The 17,398-nt window shown below is 36.7% G+C and overlaps 1 protein-coding gene across 15 annotated transcripts in view; it reads left to right on the top strand.

The window, feature by feature from the left end:
* SORBS2 (sorbin and SH3 domain containing 2) overlaps positions 1–17,398 on the top strand; it is a 144,163-nt gene that overhangs the window by 60,340 nt on the left and 66,425 nt on the right. For 7 of the 15 annotated variants that reach the window (XM_066548352.1, XM_066548346.1, XM_066548355.1 and 4 more), the window contains exons 1-3: positions 13,386–13,456; positions 14,061–14,087; positions 15,084–15,208. In XM_066548352.1, the coding sequence (XP_066404449.1) occupies positions 13,396–13,456; positions 14,061–14,087; positions 15,084–15,208 (213 nt within the window). In that variant the 5' untranslated portion in view covers positions 13,386–13,395. Of the gene's footprint in view, positions 1–6,451; positions 6,502–13,385; positions 13,457–14,060; positions 14,088–15,083; positions 15,209–16,198; positions 16,817–17,398 lie in introns of those variants that run through there. The other 8 variants (XM_066548356.1, XM_066548347.1, XM_066548344.1 and 5 more) reach the window with 4 other exon arrangements.

Here is a 17,398-nt window from a genome sequence, read left to right as displayed (position 1 = left end):
AGTTCTAATGATATTTGTCTTGAAAAAGATGGGAAATAGTTGGATATTCTGGGAATATTTGTATTTTCTGGGAAATTAAATTTTAAATAAAATTTTAAAGGCTGTCTAAAAGATTTGACAGGTGAATTTTGGGTTCCATTGTTTAAAAATTGTATTTCCTAAAAGACAAATATTTCATCATGATAAAATGAAAACTTTAAGAAGTACTAAGAACATGCAGAATGCCTTTAAGGCATCTGTCTTACAGTGGCGTTTTTTGTAATTACATCTGTGCACACCATTCCACTGCATATTTATTTCAGTGACATGCTCCCATACAGTAATCTTAAATAATTTCCAGTCTATGGAAAGATTCTATTTGATCAAATACAGTTCCTGTAAAACAACAGCAGATGTGGAAGACAAAAGCAGGGAACAAAAATAACCACCACTAAAAGCTAGAAATTTAAAATTTGGTAGTATTAAAAACAGTAGTAGGTGCCTGGATAAAAGGGTAAGAAATGGGAATTGGAGTCAGCAAGTTAATGGAACTTTTCTTTTAACCTTTATTCAGTTAATGGAACCTTTCTCCTTCTTTATTTATATTGAAGTAGTAAAAATCATGAAAAAAAAATCATAAACACCACAAGCATGACTGGAATTATTAATTAAATTTACTGTAGTGGTAGAGGAGGAGATGCAGAATGTAAGAGCAGCAGTTTGTCCTCCTCGTTCCTTTTGCAGCTGTAAAAATAACCAGTAAAATGTACAGAATGTTGTCGGCTTGAATAACTTTCTTGGTATCCTCGTATAGCTGCACTGTCATTTTAGGAAAATGTTCTGCTACTGAAGTATCTGAGAAGTATTTTGACATGCCAGCAAGTGCCTATTTAGAACCAAGTGCAGAAATTTTGTTTGTTTTTCACTACATACCAAGTCAAAATAAGTATCTAGTAAAAATCATGCTACAAACAGGCAAAATTTTGAGCTTCATATGTTTCTTCTAGAGAGAGAGACTTACGTTGATACCAATTTAAATGCAAGTGTTTGAACTTTTTCTACTGATGCTATGTGCACAAACAAAGATTGCTGTTAGAAACTTGCAGTTTCGAAACATGTAGCCTTTGCTTTTCCTATCAGACAATTAATAAGTTTTCTATGTTGCATGAAGAAACATGGGAAAAGATGATACCAGTTTCTCTTAATCTTGCATTTATAGCATTCCCAGAGAAATTACATTAGGAAAAGTGTCTGGAAAGAAGTTCCTGTGTCATCAGATTTATTCCCCTGCATTTAGACTGTCACATTTTTCACTTACACCTGACAAGCTAAGAGTCTTAAGTCTGACCACATCACTCCTGACAAGTGCTTCAGACTTTAATGATTCTCATGAATAGAAATTACCTTATGATTTTCAACTCGTATTTAAGGTACATTAAATGGTTAATCGGGCTTTTATTTCCTCCACTTGCATCCAATCTTGATGTGCTTATAGAGACTGATCAGCCATAGACTCCTGTGGTGGATTTTCCTGTACAGATACTCTTTGTACATTTGTACATGGGAATTAGAGCCAACTGCCATTGTCCAACACCAAGTCTTCAGTATACTGAATAACAATGTTAGTATTGTATTTGCTGAGGAAATAGGCTCAAATATCTGATCTGCTGTAAGTTAGATATCAGCCTAAGATAGTTTGTTTGTAGGACTGCAGATGGTCCAGGAAACAGAACTTTTGTGTGTAGAGATTTCCCCGGTCACACACTTACTGCTGCTGAGTACAATGTGACTTCTCTATTGTGTTCCAGTAGAAATTTATGACCATGTACAAATTATTCACCATCCCAATTGTTTAATGATCTGACCAGTACATTTCCAGATAATATGCATATGTGTAATATGTACAATGGCACTGCACTTAGCATGAGGATCTCTTCTTTTAAGAAAAACTTTAAAGTTAAAATTACGGAAACTATGATGTCAATTGTCTGCCTATGTTTTTCTCTTTGTTTATCTATCTGAAAACACTTTAATTAGAACTAGACTTCTAACTTCTGAGTATTCAGATCCTTGTAGGCTAAGGTAGTGTGGTCTAGGGCAAACAGTATTTATGCTTGTGTTTAACATAAAGCATAAAAATATTTCTGTGAGGGTTTCATAAAGCACATACTAAAGCATATACTCAGCATATGCCTTGCTGTGTTGGATCTTAGTAAAGATCCCTGCCATTTTGGGGACTTCTTGTTGCATGTTAATAAAACTGAAACATGGGGGAGCCATTTTCATTGCAGGCATCATCTGCCTGTGCTCCATCAAACATTTTCTCATACAAAGAGTATATTTCCATATAAGATTTCTACCAGCTTATATAGGCTCAGCAAAAGAGACTTCTAGCAAGGAAGCCTCAGAACAGCTGTTCCTTTGTGCAAGTGTTGGTGTCACAATCTAAACACTTGGGGTTTATCAAGTTTTCATTGCATTCTTATTGCCATCATTTTCCTGCTAACAGTAAACATCTGAAAGAATGTCTTTTAAATAGGGAGAGAAATAAAATAGTCAGCTTCACCATACCTTCAGAACTAAAGCTTCATACTTTTTTTACCCTCCATCACTGGGTGTATGAGTTGGCATATGAGGTATATTGACTTGTTGCAGAGCAGGAATGCTCTGCAGAGTCTTAATGATGTGCATTAAAAGAATTTACTGCCTCCTGCAAAATAGGATCCTGCCTGGTAATAAATGTGTGTTTATAAATCACCTGCAATGTTTAAACTGACTGAATAAACAATCCTTGTAGTAAATTCACCACTGATTCGATTCCTTAACCTTGCAGATATTTTCTCAAGTAGATTACTCTCTCAAGCTCAAACTATGACACTGGCAAGCACCATTAATGAAAGTCTGACACTCCCTGTCATGCAAGTCAGGAAAGCTCCTGTCCTCTCCAAATATCTGGGAACTGTTCTCTTCCTAAGAAAATGAAAATCTGTAATTTTCCAGCCAGACACACTTATCTATCCTGCTGTTGATCCATCTGCACTCTGTGTTCTAAATCAGTCACTCCTCTCACCAAAGGTCCTTGGAGTAGAATTCAATACAAAGGATTGTAACTGTAAAGAGCATGTACTAGAATTAGATTTAGAATTAATAAAAACAACACTCTATCAGAAAATTACATTTAAATCAGCTTTTCATAATATCTTTTGTGAAATGTCAAAGAGTAAATAACAGAATCACAAAAATGGTAAGGTTGAAAGGGACCACATTGGGTCACCTGGTCCAACCTTCCTGCTCAGGCAAAGTCATCTGAGAGCACAATGCACAAAACTGTGTCTAAATGGTTCTTCTGCCTTAATGTTTGTAGGTGCTTGAAGATCTGAAAAAGAATGGAATTAAATCCCAACAGTCAAGTCATGATTGAAGTTGATTCATGAATAAACTGAGGGTGGGGAAACCTTCCTTGACTTCTCACTAACCCTTTTTATAGCTCCATATGAATGTGGAACAGAAGGGGTGACAGAATGTTTTCCTTCAGCACCCCACACTTCAGAACTTACCGGGAACAGAAGTAATTACAAGTAGATATCAGGGTCTCCTGGAGAAAATAGAGCAGATGTCAATGAGATTCCCACAAGTCTTTTCAGTAACCTCTTGCAATGCAAAGAATTTCTGAGCTGTTAATCATTGTAATATTATCAAGGATATGTATTTAGTGGAACTAAATGTAGCAATGGTAACTACAGTTGTATGCAACCCAACAGACCCATTTTTGTGCGTTAACACAGTCATTCATTTCCTGCTGCATTAGCTCTTCCAGATGAAGTTAACGATAGAAGAATGTCATGAAGATTAATCCAGGATTTCCCTCTGTAAAAGTTAGGCCTGCTACTGTGCTTAAACTTAGTGTTCTTTTACCTCAGCATCAAAGATGAGGTGTGAGCCCAATCCAGGTGACTGATTTTGAAATCTCACTCACTGCAGTGGTGCTTTGTGAGCACAGACCCTTGCAGGCCTTTGTTCCACCACAGCATTGGCTAGCTGAGAGCTGAGTATCTCAGCTGGCCATCGGGTGTGCATCTTGGCACTGAAGTGTCTGATGCTTCCAGTGCAACATTCATTGCCTCTGTCAGGGGCAAACCCATTCCCACAAAACAATTTTCAGGAGGAAATTAAGAAGGAGCTGAATTACAAAACAAAACCAGCCCTTTCCTCCCTGTTCCTCCCCCACAACTTCCTTCTTGAAGCAAGGATCTTAAAGACTGATTGAAACAATGTTGAATAAAATTGTTTCAGGCATATGGCATTTAATTTCATTGCATTCATTTGGCTTCTACCCCAGTATCATTAAGTATTTGAAAGGTGCTTTAGCTCTTTAGAAGCAGAGAATTCAAAATTACTTTAGTTTTAAATACTAAAGGCCTGTGGTTTGCGTGTGTCAGATTTGGATTGCCTCATTTACATGCATATCTTTTAGGTATGCAGGACTACGTTGTTTTTCAGCAAAATTAGATTAATGTGGAAAAATTAGTGATTTGTATGAGCCCCCTCAGTGAGTGTCAGCCGTGTGGCCTAAACTGTTCAGATAGAAGTTGTCAGGAGTACAGAGCTGTAGTGCTCAAACTGAGTTTTGTCTGTTAAAACTTGAGTAAGAGATAAGCATGCTTTGGGTAAATATATCAAAGCCACCTGCTAGAAATCATTTTAGCTCTGCAGTGTTCCTGGACTCCTGTACTTGTTGGGTCTGAAAATAAATATCATGTTGCATTTTGTATCTTATATGTGGTACGGTCAGCAATTCAGTTCCAAGCTAAAAGAAGGCATGGAAATGGTGTCTCCTCTAGCAGTCTGAAAATGCAGTGGGAATTTGAGGCTGTAAGAACGTTCTGTAGCAGTGAAAGAAATGCAACATTTCAGTCAGAGACCATATATAAAAAAAGAAAAAATTTTCTTAGTTTTTATAAGAGCTTTTAAAAATTCACAGCAATAGTTTACTGATAACTGCAGCATAAAAATAATATTACAAAACTTCATTCACTGCCTGTTGTTTATTTCCATAGCTCTCAAGGAATAAAAAAAAATCAAAAAATCAGGAAATCTCAAAAAAATACATATTTTTTTGTCACAAAACTGACTGAATAATAGCAGCAGAGATCAGATCATTGCTGAAAAACAGTAATTTTTTCAAGCAGTGGAATGTCTGGCCTTGTTAGGAATACAAGGGAATATGACAATATACATATTACCTTAGAGGTACAGTTAATTTAGGCTTCCTGTTGAGTTGAAGTGAAACTGGAATTATTTTGATATTTTGTTTACTTGTATTAGTTAGTACCTTAATCTCCCATCATAAAAATGGCCCCTCATGCATACATTCCAACTTACTCCAACATAGCCAGGCAGTTTATATTTTTAATTTATTTTTTGAAGCTGTATTACATTACGAAATCTGATTTTACCTTTATTTTATCTTGGACTTGATGTGGGAATAAGGCAGTAGGAGAAGTTTTTTTTTTAGCCCTCAGTATTTTGGCCTCTGGTGTGTCTGCACGTATGCTAAAGTAGATTCTGTTGGACAGTGTATATGTGACAATACAGATGCCTAGTTATGCAGATGCCACTTTATCCTGAGATAAAGCTGTGACATAAACTGGCAGTAGGTGGAAAATAGTGTCTGCTCCGTCCCATGACATCAGTGGGTTAAAGTTGGCTGTTATATAGCATGTTATGAAATTTCTGCAGTTGTAGTTTGGCTGGTTGTGTTTTACTATTTGTTTTTTTGTAAGTAATATATAGAGTTGAGATATCTAAATAGATTCAACTTTCGTGTGCGCTTTACATTATTTTGGTGCAAGTTATTATCTGTAAAAAGTGACCTGATTCGCTGCTCCATTAGGAGTTTTCATAAGGATTCCTGTGAGTGCCAAGACACGTGTCTTGATTCTGTGCATAGAAATACATCAAGCAAGATAAGGAATGTCAGTGTTGTCTGGGTAGACATATTAAATCACTGGATGAAAACAACAACATCTGCTTATAAATCGTTGAAAAAGACTTGGTAACTTCGGCTGCTTAGAAAATATTTGGAGAGATCTACTCTTCACATCCTTTAGTTTGTGCAAAGGAGTGAATAAACCTTGTAAGCAGCTTTTGAAAATATTTCCACATTCCCGTATGGAAAATATTTTTAGTTTATAGTTTCAAGACCAGGAATTTAATCACTAGGTTTTTTTATCCTACAGCAAATATTTACAAGAAAGCTACTAAACACTTGAAGATAGGGTGACTTATAATGGAAGTGACAGCTCATCTTAACTTTGGAAGGACAAGCAATACCAATTTAATTAAAGCAGTGTTAAAATAGGACTGCCATTTGTATCACAGTGATTCTCCACCCCTCCAAAAAGCTCTGCTGCCATTTTGTACCACACATTCTTGTCCTGTGCAAATTAATAGATCGTTTTATTTTCCGCAGGATATCTGAAGACTTTTATAGCAAATCCTCCAGTGTCAAAATGAACACAGGTATGCTGCATCTGTGAGATTTTTTGTGTTGTTTTTGTGAGGAGAGAAGATCCCAAATTTACTAGAATTTTCATAAACAAATTGTACTTTAGTTGGTGCTGAATTCAAAATAAGCTGGATATTTTAATAGTATGCTTGCTTATGTGTATTTGTATCCCATATATAAAATTTACATACATGTTTTTCTATGTATGGACATATATGGATACACAAAAGTGCATGCTTAGACTTCTGTGCTTAATTTAATAGTATCAGTTTTGTGCGTGTGTGTTTTATGTGAAAATACATAGTATGAGGATACAACAGTGATGGAAAAGTGTTATTAAAGCATCACGTTTTCCTAAGAAAATGCACATGCTTTAAAAATCCCTTATTTCTGTTCTGTACTGTCACTAAATTAAGGGGCATATAATCCCTGTATTGTAAACTGTACTTGCATATCAGCTGAGGATAATCTTGAGGATGTGTTATACTTAAAGTGCTTTGTATTTTCTCTCAAGTTGCTGTAACAGATGTATTGACCCGATTAAGGACTCTATAGAAAGTTATCTTCATGATCTATGACAGTATACTAATGTTTGCTCCTGAACTTCTGAAGCCAATAAGATAGTGCTGCTCTTTGTGCTGGAAGAGGGAATATGCCTCTTGAAAGCAGACTGCTGAAATTGTGGCCTCACTCAGGTGTAAATTTTCAGTTGGAGTCAGCTCTTTCAGGCTCCATAGGTGAGCTGTCTGGTTTGCAGATTAACTGTGGTACAAGGACAGACCTATCCATCCTTTCCAAACCAGTGGCTTTATCATTAACCACAGTGCTTCACCATGTCATGATATGTGGGACCTGAGGACCAAAACTACCTATGAAGTCTGAATTTCAGCAGCATGCTCTAAATCAAAGGGATTAGCTTTTCTGTGATATAGGTGCCATTATCTAGATCACTGTATTAATCCAGCTTCATGGCTTCCTGTTGTCTCAGACAACTGAAACTCAGTAGGATCCATTTTTGGAGCATATCTTTTAATTCAAAGTTAAAATATATCTGTTCACTTGAAACCACTACATTTGTTAATAGAATAAACAGGAGAAATTAAGTTTCTCGTTTGAGTGTGTTTTGAGTGTGTTTTGTTCCCCAAAGTTTTGGTTGTTCTTAATTGTTTTTCAAATCCTAATCAAAGTGGTGTATTTTTCATTTATAAAAATACTATTTGAAATTTTTCCCATTCCTTTCTCATTTTTGGTGGAGATGTCTTTTCTAAATGTGTCAGTCTGCATAATCCAGGTAGTACTAAAATACAACTTGTTTCACGGAACTGTAATTTCAGATGTAACTTTCCTAATCATCATACTATAATTACATTGTGAATTGCCATCATATGAGTCAAAATCACATGACAGAGGTAATTTTATAGCTTCTACTTCAAAAAATATTAATAAAGAGGTAAATTGCCAGTTTGTACTACTGTGGCTCCAAAGTATGATGTTGTACTAAGATTTTTGATGTAAATTATGAATTTGATGTTGTTCAATGTACTAAGATTTTTTATGTAAGTTATGAATTCTCAAGAGAGAAGAAATAAGATTTAAATAATCTGCAGCTGAATGACTTCTCTTGGGGATTGGGAGTCTTCTGATCACACAGGAGCCTTAAAAACAGACCTTAAAGACCTGAACACACCTGAAATCCTCTCCAGTTACCTAAAGATACCACGATTTTAGGTTGAACTTTAATCTACTCTGCACTTGGACAGTGAAAACATTTTTTTCATCTTCTATGTGCTTGATATTAATGTGCATGTTATCAGCTGCACTGAAAGGAAGGTATTGGCAAAATGTGGCAATTCTTATCAATTATCTTATTGAGGTAGATTGTTTTCTGACTGTAAAAAAAATTAAACACATGTGAGTAGGGTGTAAAAGTGAATGTCTTACACCTATCCTTGCACCTATCTAAAGCATTACTTCATTAAGAAAGAGTGACTCAGGTGGAAGCTGTTCTATGTGCTGTTCTGGTCTAGCTATTTCCTTTTTTTGTTTCTTCTTTCTTTTTTTTTTTACCTTTTTTCTTTCTACAGTATGCTGTCTTTTGAACATGAGTGCTACCTACAGCTTTGGTTTGGGGTTGGTGGTTTTTTTTTTTATTTCACTGCTTTATAACAGAAATTTGTACATGGTGCAATTGTAGGTTTTCAGTTGCTATTGATTTGCCACTAGTTTGTTTTAAAAATATGCCTTTCATCAATGACTCCTGCAGATAAATGAGCTCTCTAGTTTGATGCCAGTAACTGGTGGAGTGGCAAAGCTAATGTATATGCAGCTTTAAAAATAAAAAGTAAATCTACTGCTTAGACTGGGTTCCTCTAATCCAGAGTTCCTTCCCTGTGGCTGCAGACTTGGCAGTCTGTCTCAGCAAACCCTCCGGAAGATATTTTTGTCTACAGAGAAAATGTTTTGAAGAGCCTTGGTTTGCAATACTCTACCATATATGGGAGAGATCTTTTAGCATTTGATGTTAATTCTGTTCCACATGTTAGGAAGGAATATTCAGCAGCATAAGGCAATGAAACATTTTTGCAAAAGCAAAGAAGCAGAGGTAAGATACAGATTAGGTTTTTCAGAAGTATCAAGGGTACTTTGGCTTCTGCTTCCTTTTGGAGTTAAAATGTTGTCATAAATCTAAAATAGTCTCATAGAATTTGTGTGTGTTTTTAAACCCAGAGTAAGCAATCATCAACAGAATCATATTTAAACCTATATTTAGGGGGTTTCTTCAATAAGTCTTCAGGTATTTTACAGATTGATGAACATCATTAACTTGGTTGCTTAACTAACTCACAGAAAACACGATCTGCCCCTGAAACTCACATCAGATTAAAACACAGGATAAATGTCCTTATTGTTCATTATGCATATGTGCATGCATAGCTCATGTTAATAGTTAAAACAGATTCTTAGTGTTCATCTGTAAATATTTTGGCTGAATTTCACACAGATCATTCTTGATAAATGCATCTAATTTTAAAGCTGTTAAACAAGTTAGCTGTTTGCATTAGATGAAGCACATAAAGAACAGCCAAGAGTGAAAAGTATTCAGTTCTGGAAGACTGCTAATATTATCTATTTGTTAAAATTATTAATGGAAGTCATTACATGGACTATTCTCTTACATTTTGTCTGGGAGACAAGAACATAATTTCTTGGGTCCATGTAGAGTTCCTGAGCAGATTATTAAGCCACTTTTAAATCACTGAAATAAATTAGGTGGGCTTGAGTTCCAGGCATTCTACAAAAAAATTAAATTTTAGCAGCATGAAAGAACCAAATAATAAGTTTACCTGTCAGTGTGGATTGTGTTGTAAAAAACTCATCAGCACATGCAAAACTGAATTCAGACAGAGTGGAAGGAGTAGAAGCCCAAGTAATAGCCTGCCCTGCCAGGATATTCCCAGACCCATCATGGGAGCCATCAAAGGCCTATCTGTCTCCATAAGCCTGGAAGAGCACAGGGACACAAGGGCAGGCAAGAACACGAATTAGGGTGACCCAAGGAACAAAGGGTCTCCCTTGTCCAGGGCTGTCCCAGGAGAGCAGGCATGGAATGAGTGGCAGATTCAATGTTTGAGCCCAGTTAGTTGCTGGAAGGATCCACTCTGTCCACATGTGCCATTCTCCCTGTTGGAGCTTCAGCCAGAGAGGAGAGGGTGTGAGGCCATTGTGCCATGTTGGTGTGAGGGCTTGGGGCTGTGTGTCTGGCCATGTATGGATGTGGTGTGTACATCTGTCTGCTAGGAAGGCATTTCCAATCTCCCTCCTGGTTGGACCTGGGGACATAAAGAGGCAGCAGCTTGGTCTGTCCTGGACGGTTGGACCCAGCATTATATTTTTACCTCAAAAGGTCAGAATGCAAGTAAGGAGTAAGAAGCCCTGCTCTAAAGACTTCTAAACTAGAATTCACTGTGCAGACAAAAGGAAAAATTATACAATTCACAATTTCAGTGAATAGAATAATAATCAGCAAACCTAATGTTTGGATGCCATTTTTCTTTTCTTTAATAAGCTTTAAGAGCTTATTAAAAATTTCTTGCCCCTGGCTGCTCTCTCTCACCCCTTCACACAAGGTCAGCATCCTTTCATCTTTGCCGTCTTTGTTCATGCCCCTGCTTTTACTAACTCTCCGAAACAGTCTTTTTAAGAAACCCACCCCTTGCTCTTACAAATGAAATGGTGGTGTTTTGAATCGTCTCCATCTGGCTTTGGGGCAGGACCCAACCAGTAGACCATTTGTCAAATACAGATACACAGCTCACTGAGGATTATGCTGTCTCTAGTGGGAGCAGCTCTTGGGGCTGTGAATTTAGGGGGAAGGGTTAAATGTGGAAACAATTAAGAGAGGAAGAGAAAAAGAAGCTGCAATTACATTTTAGGCAGCTGTTTTGATTGTGAATTATTGCCTGACTTCATATTCTAGCACTGCCTGCAGACCTTAGCTGGTTTGAGTCTCCTTTCCTTCAATGTTAAAGCAATTTCTAGTTAGACAGGACTCTTTCCTGAAGAACTTTTCAGGTCAAAGGAATTGTGAGTGTGTGTATGCGTATTTGTGCCCACATTTTTTATATATGCAAACGTTTTGTATAGAATGTTTCATATAACCTCATTTGTTCCTTAAGTAACAGCTATGTGATATAATTGCTTATAGTTTGTAAGTGAAATGAGCAGAAGATCATTAATTCAGTCTTCCTTACTGTTTCTTAATACTCCACACTCCACTTAATGGGAGCCTGGCCTGAACAGAGATGAGAGGATGGAACCCATCATGCATCAATATGTGCTTAGCCACACACATTCCTATTCTACTAGAAATTTTGCACAACTCAACATCATATAAATGTGAGGTTATGTCTTAACTGAATGCTAATTAGATCTCATTATTTTTTCTACAGATACTGATAAATAATGCAGGAACAGACTTGTGAATATATATAAATTATATATATAGGGGTAAATATTGTATGTAGTCAGTTAAAATCTGTTTTATTTCTCTTGCATGAAGGTAAAACGCTTTGCTAGATTATGGGTCCATGAAGTATAAAACTCTGACTCAATTGAGTTACATGAAAAACTAAATGGAAGCAGAATTTCCTGAAGTTAAAATAATTAAATGTTTGTAGTCATTTTGTCATGGTCTTCACTTTCTCTATCATGAAATTCAGGAAGGTATCTCTTGAAAAATTACAAATAAATTGCCACTGAATTTGAATAAGAGCTGTGACAGTATAAAAATTTTTTTTTGCACATTAGCTTATATTAAGTGTATGCTTTCAAAGTCTGCCAATATTCAGATTAGAAGAGAACCTCAGTATTAACACATCACCAAATCTCATTGGAATTACCTCTGTTGGATGTCAATGGTGGAGGAAAAGGAATACAAGAAGGGAAAATGTAATTTCAATTACCATTTCCATTCTGTATTTATGTAAGCAAACTAAAACACATGTACAGATTTGATAGCCATTGCCTTTGTGTCACATGTACAATGCCAATAATTAATGGCGGGTAATGTAGTGCTTTCAACTACTGCTGGCTGAAATGATTTGGCCTTTTGCCTTGCACCTTGGAATTGGCAATGAGTCTTTGGTACCACTTTCCTCTAAGGCAGTGGCTCTGATGTTTGCCAATGTTAACAACTTCTTAATGCATATCCTACAGGGCCTGTGGCCAGGGAAAGATTGAAGTAGCAGGGGGATATTGGAATGAGCAAAGAAATACCAGGAGCTTACTTCTCTTGCAGACCTGGGTTAGAAATGACTCTGTGGCTCAAATCACTGCTATTATGGCAGATACTTTCTGCAAATAGGTTGCAGGTCTTCATAAACACCTTAATTTTATAAAACTCCCTGTCATAGGCTACAGAAATAAAAAGGCATTTATCATACTTGTAGTTCTTGACTTCCTTGAAGCACTAAATCAAATCTCAGTAGTATCAAATACTAAAAATAATTCTTTTAGTGAAGAGCAGAAAAATACTCTAGTTAAATATAATTGCAAAGAATATTTATTAACTTTATTTTACAACTATGCTAGAGTTGCTAAAAAGCTAAGTTCTGTCTTCTAATAATAAGAGAGTATTTATAAAATGTAATGGCAGCTCCAGTGAGAGAGGAGTAGAATAAAGAAGGGAGTTGAGCAAGATCCAGAAGGAAGGCTTTTCTATACCTCATTTTTTAAAAATTATTTTAGATTTCTAGTCATTTCCTCAGAATGTTATTCAGTTCCAGATATATATTTCTTTTATTTTTTTAACTTACATTAGATAAAAAAGGGGAAGAGGGACAACCAGCTCATTTCATCAAAATGAAAAAAAAAAACTTATGCCTTCACTGGTAATTTTGTTTCTGGAGCATAAAAGATCCAAAAGGAACAAAAGTACTTTGTCAGCTGATCAAACATGAGCTTAGTTTATGAATGGTGTCTTTCTAATGCCTACAATGAAATTATTTTACAGTGCAGATTATTGATTAATATTATTCTGAAATGCTTAAGCCTTTATCTTGATTACTTGTTTGCCTTTGCTAATTAGCTGTAATTAAGCAGTCTTTCAGGTAACAGAGTGTATATATTTCCCTAGTGGATTAAGTATTAAACACAGCTTTCTTCACTTATTCTCTGTGAAGTTTATTGTTATTTAAAGCCTGTGAAATTTTATGTATTCTGCTAATCTGCCAAACCTGCAAATTCACAGATTTCTGCAGCAGTTCCTTAACTGCATGTTTATTTTCATGTGTGTTTGGCATATCTCACAGTGTGATGTGTTGCATGTGCTTGCTCCCTTTGTCTGGGGCTGCTGTCTGTATTGTTTTGTGCTTCCAGATAGCGGTGGGTGTGCTCGCAAACGTGCTGCAATGTCTGTCACACTAACAGCTGTGAAGAGGGTTCAGAGTTCTCCAAACCTATTGGCCTCAGGTATCACCACCAACCACTGAGAAAAAACTGCTGAATGGCTTTTTTTCTGCTATTGTGCATTCCTGCCATGTTACTTTGCCAGGAGGAGAAGGGTAGCACTATTTCCTATCACACTGACAGATGTATTACTTCTACAGTGCTTTTTAGAAAGTGTTTTTAATTCCTCTCTGCCTATGTTTAGTAGTCATTCATGAAAAAAATCAGGAATACTTAGGAAAAAATTAATTACATTTGTAAATTAATAAATTAGTAAATTAATTTTGCTTTTGATCTGTGTTTTGGGTCTCACACCCCCTGTATTTTCTTTCAAGATAACAAAGCATGAAAAAGACGTTTTACTTATTACAAACTTTTTACTGAAACTTGATTTAAAAACTCTTCTCAAGGAAAGGAATTTGAGTGTTGTTTTAAAATGATTGTCAGAAGCTAGATTAGTTTTAAAAAATAATTTATGAATAGTGTTTACCTAAAAATATTCATAACAAGTAAAACATACTAAATATTCATTAGACAGGCAGAACTGCTTCTTATCAATACTTCTGTGTGGTTTTTGCAAATTTGATTTATTTCTAACACAAATTAATATTGGATATTTCTTTTTCAGGGTCTGATTCTCAGTCTCCAGATTCAGGTAAATGAAACACTGTATTATTTATGTATCAGTGTAATACCATGTAAGTGGATTAATTGCAATAATCTTCTATTTATTTGATTTCATTATTCCATACTTCCTCATTCTTCAAGGAAAGCACCACTGAAATTAGGTAATTCTAATTGTTAATGGTTAAGACCTCAAATTCAGGGCTCATTTGAAAGCAATTATTTCATGTAACACAGAATATGTTGTCAGAAAAATGAAATGTGTGGGAAAAAACCAGACTGCTAATTTGCCACCTTTAGCTTCATCACTGTGGCACCATTCAGTGGTACTTGCTATTTCCTTTTTAGTGCCTTACTCAGGATTGCAAGTTCTGCCCACCTTCACTTAGCAGCCTGCTCACATAATGTGTCACTGTTCCCAGCCTCTTACGGTATTTTGTCTTCAACATCTCCCTCTGTGTTTGGCCAACGCTTTGAGGGCATTCCAGGTCTGAGGATGGAGAAAAAAAAAAAAACATGGTTGGCAGGAAAATAGAGGTGTAATTTAGATTTTGCAATAAGATTGGAACACTATTGGAACAACTAGGGTACTGTGGTGAAATTTTTGAAACTGCCATGACCAGCTAACCTTACATGAGTTGAGATGTTTTTCAAAATCTAACACAGCCATGAAGTTCAAGAATGTAATCTGAAAGTGAAGAAACTTGAGCCTGATTTATACAGGGGCTGAAGCACCAGCACCTCAAAAGGCCTCTCAAGGTTAAAAATCCACAGTCTGTATGAAAATTGTGGGAAGATGTCTACCTGCCCAATACCAGAACTGTTGTCAATGCTTGAATTTTCTGAACTTTTAAAGATTAATATTTTGTAGAGTGGCAGCTTTAGCCATGTTCTTATAACTTCCATGGTAAAACAGCATCACTGTCAGTTGTGCAGTTTGTTTAGTAGGTGGGTTGCTATGTTGAGAGCAGTGCAGATGTACTAATCACACCCAAAAAATGGTTTCATTCTTTTCTGTTTGCAAAAGCTTGGCGATCTTACAATGATGGCAGCAGAGAGACACTGAATGGAGATGCTAGCAGCTCATCTCTTTCAGCAAAAGGCTTCAGGAGCGTGCGGCCAAACCTACAGGATAAAAAATCACCAACTCAGGTAAAACTGGACACACCACATTTAATGCTACACCACTGCTGGGGGGTTAGCACATATGGATGGGATACCTCTATGAAACATTGCCTGATGTCTTGCAGACAGTGTGAATCACCTGCTCATGTGGGTCACTAAAGGCTGGTTTGCTGCATAGATAAAGCATACCCCACACAGGCTGTGTGCCCCCAGGTTAATTACCAGAATTTGCTTTCAGTGAGCAAGACTGCTAAATAAAACTAGGTCATACACAAGTAAAAGCTTTCTAGGAGTGTTCCCAAACTTCAAAGAGTATTTATTAACAGTTTACACTTGGAAAAATCCACCGGTCATCAAAATATCTGAGGATTAAGATGTATTAATTATATGGTAGAAAACACTTCTGCCTGTTTTGCAGAACAATGTAATTAGAGCATACTAAAAACAGAAACAAAAAAAAAAAAACACAAGCAAAAAACCACACAACATTAACAAAAAAACACCTCCACACTTAGGAACATCTTTATTGTAAAAAAAAAAAATCAACATACCAATTTTAATACTCTCTCTGGTACTATTTTAATTCAAAAGATTAAGAGGCTCTGTGTTTTATACATGTGTGTTACCTGTGAATAATTGCTTGCTATCTAAGATCATGGAGTACTTACATACCTGAATGCTTTCACAGCAATAATTCTTTTTCAGTGTAAGAATTGTTTTTTTAAAAGAAAATGAATGACTGTGGGCTTCCTTCTGATCCTTTCTGATCCCACTTTGGTCTGAGTAAACGGAACATGTGGCTTTTTAAACAGAAGTTGCACAGGAAATGGTGGTGGGAACCTGACCAATTTAGTTGTTCATTGACTTCAGCAATGTTGACATGAAGCCCTTTAATTTGCTAGTTCCTTTGTTTAAATATAAAAGTAAAACTGAACTATATCTCCTACTAACATTTACTTTCTTTCTGTTTCTTCTTCAATGTTATTTTGCTCTGTGTGGATGCTTTTGGCAAATAAGGCACCTCTGCCACCTCCTAGAAAAGAAAGCTTTCGGAAAGCAAGAGTAACTAATCCCGAGAACGAAATTAATCTCCAGGCAGGAACTGCTGGCCCAGCTAAACACCTCCTCTCAGATACTGCCTATTACACTAGTGAGACATTTGTGCAGGAGACAATGTCTTCTCAAATATCTAACACAAGTGTGTCCTATGCACAGAAAATCATTAAACCCCTGCCCTCAGTCTCCAGTGCAGACGCAGGCACAGTAGCTGGCATTAGCACCACTCTCCATCAAGGCCAGAGGCAGCAGTCTCAAAAACGTAAGATATCTACCCTGAAATTAACCCGGACACGTGACCCAGCAAGTAGCATTCCTTGTCATTCACAGCAACAGCTCAAGCCTGTTGAAGAGCCAGGGTTTTCACAGAGGCCTGTCTCACCTGCCTGTAACCCCACGCCTGAGATACACACAGCATCTCTTTCCGTTCAGATAGTTCCCACCCCTGACAATAAAGCAGAGCCTGAAATCCAAGATCATCCACCTAGTATTTCTCCAGACACTTCAAAGATGTCTTCAAAGGACTTGGGACAAAAGTCTACAGTTCTTCCTTCTTCACAGGCTGCAGAATGCCATGTGGTATATTTAATTTTTCCATCTTTTATTTTAGATCTTCATGAATCACTTAATAACCATCTGTTTAGTTATACTTACATTACCAAAGTTAGATCTTGTGTTTTCTGGGTAAAACTACCTGTCATGTGGACAAAAACAGAAATGAACAAAAACTGAAGGTTTTGGAAGGTTATTGAAAAAAAAAAACTTAGCTGAGATGGAAGGCAGACTTCTTTATTCATCTGTGAGCACTTTACAGAGTGCAAATGCAACATAGGAAATTAGTGTACTGTAGGTGATGCATCTGCTCAAGTGGCTCTTCCTAGAGAGGATTGCATTAGAGGGTTATGCTGCCTTAGATGCTGGAAGGATCAAGTAAGGTTGGGTTGGATTGGGTTGGTTTGGGTTGGGGGGATCTTAAATGCAGCTGTGTCAGTTTTCTAGGGCCACAAAAAGTAAATTTTGTGAGTCAGTGCTTTCTGCAAGGCTGGGCACTGGCATCTCCTATGTGTCCTGTGCAAAAGAGCTTTTTAAAGAAAATGGGTCTGTAAATTCTTTGTCAACAACCTCCATATGAAACATCACGGGGCACTGAACTTCTAGGTC

The sequence above is a fragment of the Molothrus aeneus genome, chromosome 4, assembly GCF_037042795.1.
Source record: "Molothrus aeneus isolate 106 chromosome 4, BPBGC_Maene_1.0, whole genome shotgun sequence".
In the NCBI taxonomy this organism is placed as follows: domain Eukaryota; kingdom Metazoa; phylum Chordata; class Aves; order Passeriformes; family Icteridae; genus Molothrus; species Molothrus aeneus.
Note: the sequence above shows the minus strand (reverse complement) of the source record. Positions and strands in the feature narration are given on the sequence as shown.